Here is a 10,807-nt window from a genome sequence, read left to right as displayed (position 1 = left end):
GCACTGCATTTGTCAATGTGCTAACACCACAGGAAATCTATGAGTCTAGCCTGGCGTGTCGCAATAGAAAGTTGATGCTTGAGGGACATAATCCTTCGATCAGCAAAAGGCAGCCGCTCGATAGAAATCTGAATGCAGGCATTTGGAGTCACTGGGTCTGCACCTACCGGCAACATCATCACCCCAGGTAAACAAGTGGGATCTATGGAGCACCAAGAGACAGCTGCTGCATGTTTTATGACCCTATGTGCAAAACCCGAGAAACAGACAACACATAAAAAAGACGTACTATAGGTCTGAGGCACAGGCAAACTCTTTTTAATCTGTATTTCTAATCTTACACAGCCGTAACGTTGCACAACCATTAGTGACAAACCAGGAGCTGCGCATAGGCTTGGCCAGAGCATCAGAACAGCATAAAATGAACACTGCTAGATCAGACTGTGGCCTGGCATCCTTCCCACAGTGGCCAACTGGAAATACCTAGAAGACCCACAAGCAAGATCACTTCTTTCCCTTCCTATCACCCCAAACGCCTAGTATTTAAAGGAATACTGTCTCCAACCATGGAGGATCCATTTAACCGAGTCGTGTCCAAGACTTGGCGATCCTTTGGGTCAACTGCTGCCCTGTTTTTCGATCTTGCACTGCTTCTTTTAGTTGGAAACTTATGCAATGTAGTTTAAAATGGGACATTGATATGCTTTTCTCTGGTCTGCAGAGGAGACAGTCAAATGCTCTGCTTCAAAGATGATGATGTCCTAAAATGCTTCCATGCTTGAAAGGAAGGGAGCATAAGGGCAAGATCTCAGCCAACTGTTGTCAGCAACTGATGAAATATTTGCGCATTACTCTTCTATGGAGACAGTCTTATTGAATCCAAAACATTGTCCATGCAATTCAATCTCAAGTGAATACAAGCAAATCCAAATTGCTGGTTTTTCCTATTTATCTCTGCATGTTAATGCTGTGTGTTAATTTATGGATCCTGTCTGTTAATTTACTCTCACACTTTGCTTATAAGTATGGATTGATTTCTTCCATTTCATGACATTGTATCTGCAGAAGTTTGTGCGCACACAAAAGCTCAAACCCTGACTAAATCTTTACTGGTATTAAAAAGTACCTAATCTTGCCTAATCTGCCTTTCAAGATACCCAAAGTCGTGGCCCTCACCTTATTCCGCAGCAGAGATAATAATATTCCTATTCCCAGTACCTTTCAGTGTTCTTATCCTTGTCACAAACCTTACATACAATAAATTCCAACTGTCCTTATTTAGCACAATCTCTGTTTAGTGATCAACTTGACGGCTGATTAACATTCCTATTATTTTGATTAGGGGGGGGGGAGCTGGATGGTAAGAAAACAATGCACCTTCATACTATTGAGGCTGTCCATAAAGGTGCATGTCCATGAAGGTTGGATGGGAAGTCTGCTGGTTCATGTGCAGCAACAATTCATTTTGAACTACCCACTAGACTACCGGATAATATTTATAGCGTAACTCTTGCCTTGCTTTGAAATTATACACAGCCAGATTTAACCAACGGCACAGTTCCTTCTTCCCAGCCCTGGGAAAAAACATTTCTGGGGACAGTAATGGTTCTCTTCAGGCCTCTTCTGGATAGCTTTGAAGCTTTCTTTCCTCTCCCATAATCCTGGGACTTCAGGAGCTCCCAATGAAACTGACGGACAGTAAATTCTGGACGGGGAAAAAGGAAATTCTTTTTTACTCAAGGAATTAATCTGTGGCATTCACTGCCGGAGGACGTAGCGATCCCCATGAGCATGGATGGCAAGGATCCAGCAGGGCAGAGATACATCAACGATTGCTAACCACAAGGTTGAAACTAGAGTTGGGAAATGGCCAGAAATCTGGGAGCAACAGGGATCTCAGCAGGGTACAATGCCATGAAGTCCATCCTTCGAAACATCCATTTCATTCATTCATTCATTCATTCATTCATTCATTCATTCATTCATTCATTCATTCATATATTCATATTTTGACTTATATACCACCACTCTCAAAGACTCACGGCGGTTTACAATAAAAGAATAAAACTACCCAATCCACAAAACTCTGTTATCTGTATTGTTCCCGTTCTGTTTCATGCGATCCGCCCTGAGCCTTCGGGGAGGGCGGTATACAAATATAATAAACAAACAAACAAAATCCCCAATACATTAAGAGATGGCTGTTCTATGGAGTAAATACCCTGTCTCTCCTCCCTTGCCCAGCAGCAGTCAGAGTTCCTTCCTTAGGAGCCAGGGGCTTGTTCTAATTCTAGGGGATCCACTGACGATCACTCCCGGGACCTCAGTTCTCCTTCAAGAGAACTGATCTCTGCAGTCTGGAGAGGAGCTGTCATTCCATAGGGCCTCCCCAGGTCCCACCTGGAGGCTGGCCTCCCTAGCCGAAAAGGAACCTCCACATCCAGAGGCAGAAAACCGCTTCTCGGGGGCAACCTCAGGGACTTGTCCTTCGAAATGTATTGGCCCTCCAACGGGCAGCTGGTTGGCCAATGCGTTTAACAGCTTGCTGGCCGAGATGGACCACGGGCTCCTCCGTGCATGATGACAGCGAGGGGCGAGGATCTGGTGTGAAGGGGGGGGGGGATCTTTTCCTGCCTCGCCTCTCCCAGCTCCCTTGGCTTCTCCGCGGCGACCACTTCCTTCTGGGCGCGGGCCAAGGGCTCCTCCGCCCTCACACGTGCGAGGAAAGCCCGACGGGGCGGGGACGGAGGCAGCGCGCCTTGAGTCAGCGGGTCGGGCGTGAGTTCCGGCGCGGGCTCGGGCGCATTTAAAAAGCCTCGCGGAAGGCATGGAGGCATCCAGAGAGCACGCCGCTGCAGCAGCCTCCGCCACGACCAGCCAAGATGAGCCCGTGCCGTCGAGTGGCCCTGATCCTCCTCTTCTCCCTGATGGCCGGCAGCCTCTTGCAAAGCCGAGGTGAGTCCGCCTGGGGCAGGGGTGGAAGGAAGCCCAGGGAAGTTTCACTCCGTCGTTCTTCTTTCTTCCAGCCGTGGGGGAATGGGCAGTGTGGGGTGCCCGGGGAACTTTTCTTAACGTAATATCCTCTAATGATGGATGGTGGGTCGAGGCCGGCAGAAATGCTCTCTGCACATCCTCAGAGGTACGGCCGCTTTGCTGGTTGAAGCAAAACAGGGTTATTATGGTCCTGGGAGCTCTGGGATGGGTGTCGGGGAGCTGGACCAGAAGGAAGGACGTGTGGAAGAGTGGGAAGAGGTGCTGGGGTTTCAGTCTGTGTAGAATTTCAGATCTGGAAGTTCTCTCCCTCCTCCATCCCTGCCCCAAACCATGTAGATGGTTTTGCTGTGTAGTGAGGAAGATGTACATGCTCAGAGACATGCTTAGAGAAACCATTCCATATTCTGAGGTTGCAAAGGCTTCTATATTTATTCGGTATACCTAAATGGCCTGGGAGCTAGTGGGTGGGTGGGAGAGCTGACTGGTATGACTGGGGGGTAAGGATATCTTGTCTTGTTTCCTTTCTGGGACAAAAAGCTTCACCAGGGGTATGTGTGTGAGGAAAGGGGACAAGGAATGAAGGATTCCCTTTCTTTCCCTAGTTCTGTGGTCCTTATTACGGTGGGTGGAGTTAGCAGTAAGGCCTCTGTTTTGAAGCATTCCCCTCCACCATGTCATGGATATTTTGGTGCTGAGTTCTGAGATCCTGCCAAGGTTAGGTCCCTCTAAGCCCCACTCAAATCAGGTGAATCAAAGACACAACATTTTTGTTGGCCTCTGATTTCGCAGCATCTAATTTTAAAGTCTGTCTGGGAGTTTAGCGCTGCCAAATGATGGGAGGCTTCTGTAGTGGCAATCCGGACAGTTTATATTTCCTGGAGAACTTATTAAAGAAACTCCTTGGGTGTGAAACATCTGTTATTTTTAAGTGCTTTGTTTTTAGGCTGCACACATCTTTCTGGTGATACCTGTAAATTCCGGGATGCAGTATGTTATGTACAGAACCTAGCACACAACATTGCTATTAATTTTGTTTTATTGCATTCTTCATCCAGCAAGCTCAGGGAGGCATCTATGGTTTGCTTTCTTCTCTCTTTTTTTACAATCCTCACAGCAGTCTTGTGAGGTAGGCTAGGCTGAGAGACACAGCAGGGCCTAAGGTCACCCAATGGACTTAATGTTTGAGTGGGAATCAACCCAAGTCTTTCAGATCCCATTCCTACACTGGCTTTTAAAAGTTATGTGATGTATTATATTCTACAGTTGTTTATTACGAGCTGCTGGAGGAAGCGGCAAAGTAATGTACCCTAAATTAATGCGTTCAGAAGTCCAAACTTGTGTGGGCTAGTTGAAATTGTGTCAGTTGTGCACTTTGCACATTCTTAGAAGCACGCTGTTCACTGCCCTCCTGTGTTTTTAAACACCAGCTTCCTGGCTTGTGCTTCAGCTCCCGTTAAATTTTGGAAACTTTTCAAGGCACTCATAAAAGAGGAAACCTGAGATGTTCTCAGGCTTGATTAGCATGTCAAAAGCAAGCAGAGGTTTTCTTTCCAGGAATCTCAGAGGGGGGAAAGTTCACATGTGTGGCCACATTCCTGAGCAGAACCAGAAAAATAAACACCCTAGCGTTTCTTGATTATATTTACAATTGTTGGGATGTTATAGAAGAAGAAGGTGTTTCTTATACCCCACTTTTCACTACCCGAAGGAGTCTCAAAGTGGCTAACAGTCACCTTCCCTTTCCCCACAACAGACGCCCTGGGAGAGCTATGAGGCTGAGAGTGTTCTGACAGTGTGAGAGGAATCTAACAGGACTGTGACTAGGCCCAGGTCACCCAGCTGGCTGCATGTGGAGGAGTAGGGGATCAAACCTGGCTCTCCAGATTAGAGGTCACTATTCTTAACCAATACACCAATCTGGGTCCCACGCCAGTGCTGTAATGATGCTGTCCAATGCTGTGTCCTTCAGAGGAGAACGACTTCCTCAGAACTCTTCTGGGGCTCTTGGCTAGGTCAGCAGGTTCTCAAGGTTTTATCTCCTGGGAAAATGGAGCACTCACAGAGGCATTTGTTTTGTTTTCTTTCACAGCTGCCCCCCTGACTGGGGAACTGCGCTGCCAGTGTATTGACTTGTTTTCAGGCAGAATGCCCATCAAACTCATTGCCCGGCTAAACCTCTACCCTTCGGGACCTCACTGCGCCAATCTTGAAGTCATGTAAGTGGGCCCTGGCTCGTACGCTTCCCTTTCATGTGGCTCTCGGCTGTGTCCAACCCCATGGCTTATCCGGCTGTTTTTCTTTGTGTCCTCTCACAGAGCCACCACCACAGAAGGGAGAGAGGTCTGTTTAGATCCTGAGGCAGGCTGGGTCAAGGTGGCTATCAAAAAGATTCTGGAAAAGGTACGTACCGAAGATGTTGAGTGGGTTTCAGAATGATTTTGGAGAAAGAAAACTTGAAAATGCCTTTTGGGATTGCAAGATTTTGCCCAGTGATTAGGTGTCTTGGACTGTACCTTTATTTAGGAAGGAAAGTCTTGGATCTTGTCCGTCAAAGTATATTTCGGGGCATTGTGGTAAATAGCTCTGGGTAATATCTCAGGTTCCTAGATCAGTAGAGGTACATCATCAGTAGATATTGGCAAACATTATACCAGGGGTGGCCAAACTATGGCTCCCCAGATGTTTGTAGACTACAATTCCCATGAACCTTGCCAGGCACCATTTGGCCACCCCTGTTCTATGAGATAGAGGAGTATATTGATCTGGGTTTCTCCACAGAGAGAGCAGAGATATGGAAAGTGGCCATGAATTAAACATGGCCTCTTTCCATAGCTCTGCCCTCTTGATGGGAAAAACAAACAAACAGAGCAAGACTCTCCTGTATCACATACTTAATTTAAACCCTGCTTTCCTTTTCAAAGTGGCTTATATCCTTTCTTGGAGAGCCAACATGGGGAAGTGGTTAAGAGGGGGCAGACTCTCATCTGGAGAACTGGGTTTGATTCTCCACTCCTCCATATGCAGCCTTGTGACCTCAGGCTAGTCACAGTTCTCTTAGGACTGTTTTTGCGGAGCTGTTCTCTTAGAGTTCTCTCAGCCCCACCTACCTCACAGGGAACCTGTTGTGGGGAGAGGAAGGAAAAGGTGTTTGTAAGCTGCTTTGGGACTCCATCAGGTAGTGAAAAGTGGGGTATAAAAAAACAGCTCTTCTTCTTCCTCCATTTCCCCCTCAAAACTACCCCATGAGAGGGTCAGGGTGACCCAGGGTCACTCAGCAAGCTTCCATGGCAGAGTAGGGATCAGACCTGGGTCCCCCAGAACCTCCTCTGGCCCTCTTAACACATGGGAGCATTTAAGTCTTGCCACCCTCCCTGGCAGATTCTTCAACCTGTGCCCAGGCATAATAGGGGCTAGTAGATTAATGGCTAGACTTTGAGCACAGCAAGAATATCTGCTGCAGATATCAAGAGATCAATACAAATGAGGAGCAGCTTGTAGACTGAGGCTGGGTGAAATAGGCCTAGGCCTTGGAGTACTAAGTGCATTGTATAGAAAGTGCAAACGTTCATGAGTCTTTGCAAGTTTGAAGCTTATTATACTCTGTTGACCTGCAGAATAAAGAAAACAACCAGTCATGAAGGAAGCATCTGCATGGGGATGAAGACTGGTGATCTCCAGGAAGGAAGAAATCCACTGGGAACTCCTAGAAGGAAGAGCTGGAAAGTGAATCCTGCTTTTCCTGTTTGGAACGCTTTCCACTATTTATTACTGAGCCTTGTTTTGATGTATTTATTTTATATTATCTATTTATTCCTAACTCTCGAATGTCTCTGTCTGTCCAGCAGCGCTGAGTTGCGCTGCTAATGCACTTTGTGTAATGGGAGGGCGCAGAATGTCTGCTCCAGCAACCAGGCACTAGGGGGTTAATTCCAGTGGGAAGTTGTCTTGCCCAAGCCCTTCAGAAATCCGTGGGCGTTGCCTCAGAGCACTACAGTGAGGCTGTTGGATGCTCCTGCGGTGCTTGCACACAGGAGAACCTCTTGCTCGATGGTGCCCGGCGTTGTTCCTTTACAATTGGGTAAAGTGAGTCACATTAAAATAGGGCTGGCTGGTCCCTCTTGGCCACTGGGGTGGGGGAATGGGGGACAGGGTTACCAGATCTAGGTTGGGAAATTTCTTGGGCTCTAGGGATGGTGCCTGGGGAGGACAGGGACCTCAGCAGAGTACAGTGCCTTCAAAACATCCATTTCCTCCAGGGAAACTGATCTCTGTAGTCTGGAGATGTAATTCTGGGGGATCCCCAGGTCCCACCTGGAGGCTGGCATCTCTACATTAAGTTTTTTCCTGGAGGCCATGTGCCCTCCTGGAACAAGTATGCTGGGGTGAGCAAATGCATGAGACAGGGTCTTATTTACTGTGGCCTCTGGAACAGAATTCCGGGAAAGTTCACCTTGCTTGCCTGGGGGCCAAAGAAGTATCTTTTCAAAAAGCATTTGGGTTGCTCTGACCTGTATAATTTACAATTATGTAATAATTACTTAGAATTATTTATGGCTTGGGAGTGTTACAGTTGGATACTTTCTACGATGATTTATGGGGCTTCTGTTGGTCAGAAATGGTACGTTCTGTTCGTACGTTCTGTTCGTAAGGAGTAATTTTTAAATGGCTTGCCAACCACTTTCTGGATTCGTGGATCATAATATTTTAATAAGATAATTATTAATACATATATGTAAAACGGCAGTGGTCATAATTAAATCCAGACCTGGAGACGGGGTTCTCTATATTAAGGTTCTGGAACTGGATCTGGAATGTCAGACCATGACCATTTACGCACTGGAGGTTTCATGCAGGGCTGAAGGCTGGAGTTTTAGTCATGGCAGGTTGCCCCACCTCTTCCTGCACCCACATGGGGGAGCATTTGGCCTGGTGCACCTCATCTGCTCCGGATTTGTGTTCTTGCATGGAAGCTGGGGCAATGAATTTCCCAGTGCATAAACGGTCCATGGCAGGTAATTGCAACTGTAGCATTTATACTAAGATGGGCTTACGTGGCAACTTGATGCTGCCTGCCATCTTTTTCACTTGTTGAGCTCCCATCTTTACTATGTCCCACTTGGCTTTTGTCAGTGCATGTCCCACTATCTCTAGCATCGTGGCTTTGGGTCCTCAAAAGGACAGTCTTCCATTTCCCCCCAGCAGAAAAGCTGATTGGACCCAAATCATTGTATGCACTTATTCCATGTCATGTTTATGAAATGAGGGCTCACAGTCCATGGCACCTCAGTGAGCTAGAACCATGTCTCAACCCATAAGGTTTCCAACTGAGGTCTTTCATGATGTAAGCTTGGTGTAGGTATATATCAGTCCAAACCACACTATCTTAAGCAGAGTTACAGACACCTAAGATCCACCAACCCTGACCTGGATGGTCCAGTGTAGTCTGATCTCATCAGATCTTGAAAGCTAAGCAGATCAGCCTGGGTTAGTAGATGGATGGGAGACCACCATGGAAGTGCTTTGACATTTCCCAAGTATTCCAGAGTTCTACTAAGTTTCTGCTATTCATGCAGAATTGTTAAGAGCAGCAATGTTCTGAATCAAATCTCTCATTTAAGAAAATGTTTCACTGTATGACATACTGTCAGACTAACTTCTCAGAATAAAAGTATTTGCTATGCGGGGCGGGGGAGTAGAGGGGAAAATGCCCAAGTTTTATTTTTTTGTAAATTGTGCACTACATGTTATACATGAAAATAAAATACTTTTAATAAATTCAGTGGGTTGAGTTTTTTTCCGGGGGGAAGGCAGATGTCAGTGGAGTTTTTTAGTTTAAAAATCCAGAACAATGCGAGATAACTGCAAATGCTTTTGTCCAATTTATACATGCTAGCCCAAATAGTTCCTCTAGGTATCGATGTGTGAGCATGTTGGTAGAAAAACAGCACTCCGAGCGACAGAGCCAAGGGAATGGCAGCAACACATTACAATTTCTCCAATCAAGTCAGTGTTGGCCCCAAAAGTCTCATCAAATGCAAACTTCTTTCCCAGTTTCCAGAAACCTAACATGTACACATCTCGGATGATTTCTGACGCATAGGCCTTGGCTTACCTTGCTGATTCTGGTGGCTTTAGGCACAACACATAAGCACTTAAATGTTCTGAAACTGGACAGGAGAGAGTCGGCATGGTTAATGGGCTGGACTGGGATCTGGGAAATCCAGGTTTGAATCCCCAGTTGTGTTACAGAATCATAGAGTTGGAAGGGGCCAAGCATCCATGATAAGTATCTGTTCACCCCCCCCCCCCCCACACACATAGTTACACATTCTCAGACTGGGTTGTTGTAAGGATAAAATAGCGGAGAAGTGAACGATGTAAGCTAACTCAAACCTCCACTCCACCGGGCCATGGAGAAGATAGGAAATAGGATATTTTTCATAGACTTTAGTGGCACCATTGACTTTAATGGGGTCGAATAGCTTTGGAGTCAGCTGAATTGATTTGGCTGGCCCTGAACCCCAGTCAGCCAATTTGGATGGATCTGGGTCAGGCTGAATCGGGTCGGTCCAAATCCAAAACAGTCCATTCTGTTTTGGCTTTGCACATGCCTACTAGTGTTTCTAGAGATCCTACAGCTGTGTGATAGACAGAAGTTCTAGCTCTTTAGTGTTACCCAGGGTGCACCGTGAGATGTTGAGCTAGAATTACAAAGCAAAGGGCTGAATTTGAGTCCAGCAGCACATAAACCTCAGCAGCTTTTTTGGAAATGAGACTATGTTCTTTCTCATTTAAACCACATTCAACATTTACTCCTACTACTTTAATACCAGTTATGGATGTTTTAACTAGGTAATTGCCAGGGATTTGAATAAAATTAAACTATCATATGAATCATGATGGGCCAATTTGTCTAGGCATGATAGGTCTACCCTACAGGATTCGTTTCCCAACAATAACATACTTATTACAGAGGCTGACAGGTGGTGCTACAGTTCTAATGAATAGAACTAATTATGTTAAAAAAGAAACATCTCAACTTCAGAATAAAAACTTCTACAAGACCATTTCTACTGATCTAACAAAATAACGAATCTAATCTGAATGGTTATTAATTAAACAGTAGATTTGAGACATTTAACTGAGGACGTGGGCAAATATTTAATTAATGAACATCTGAGAGTTCCTATTTGTTAAACTCTCCCTAAAATTCATAAAGAGAAATTACCTCCTCCTAGTCATCCTATTATCTCTGGTTCCAATTCGGGTTTGGAACCTCTTTTGAAATATGTTGATCATTTTTTACAACCGGTTGTCTCTAAAAGTGAAACTTACATCCATGATACTTCCAATTTTATTTCTAGGATCAAACATTTTATACCTTCTGAAGCAGTCTTCATGACTGCAGATGCACTATCACTCTACAGTAATTTAGATAGAAAAAGTACTTTTGGATTGTCCCCAACAGGATCCTCCCACTTATATATTATTAGAGTCGGTAAAAGGTAAAGTTAAAGGTATCCCCTGTGCAAGCACCGGGTCATGTCTGACCCTTGGGGTGACGCCCTCCAGCGTTTTCATGGCAGACTCAATACAGGGTGGTTTGCCAGTGCCTTCCCCAGTCATTACCGCTTATCCCACAGCAAGCTGGGTACTCATTTGACTGACCTCAGAAGGATGGAAGGCTGAGTCAACCTTGAGCCGGCTGCTGGGATTGAACTCCCAGCCTCATGGGCAGAGCTTTCAGACTGCATGACTGCTGCCTTACCACTCTGCACCACAAGAGTCTCTTGTATTAGAGTCAGTAGATATC

At 45.7% G+C, this 10,807-nt stretch overlaps 1 protein-coding gene across 1 annotated transcript; it reads left to right on the top strand.

Moving 5' to 3' along the window:
* Positions 1 to 2,776: 2,776 nt before the first annotated feature.
* Positions 2,777 to 8,769, top strand: LOC143826693 (alveolar macrophage chemotactic factor-like). Its single transcript, XM_077315590.1, has 4 exons — positions 2,777 to 2,955; positions 5,084 to 5,210; positions 5,310 to 5,394; positions 6,609 to 8,769. The coding sequence occupies exons 1-4, from the start codon at positions 2,883 to 2,885 to the stop codon at positions 6,630 to 6,632; spliced, it is 309 nt and encodes a 102-aa protein (XP_077171705.1). The 5' UTR covers positions 2,777 to 2,882; the 3' UTR covers positions 6,633 to 8,769.
* Positions 8,770 to 10,807: the final 2,038 nt, after the last annotated feature.

The sequence above is a fragment of the Paroedura picta genome, chromosome 16, assembly GCF_049243985.1.
Source record: "Paroedura picta isolate Pp20150507F chromosome 16, Ppicta_v3.0, whole genome shotgun sequence".
In the NCBI taxonomy this organism is placed as follows: domain Eukaryota; kingdom Metazoa; phylum Chordata; class Lepidosauria; order Squamata; family Gekkonidae; genus Paroedura; species Paroedura picta.
Note: the sequence above shows the minus strand (reverse complement) of the source record. Positions and strands in the feature narration are given on the sequence as shown.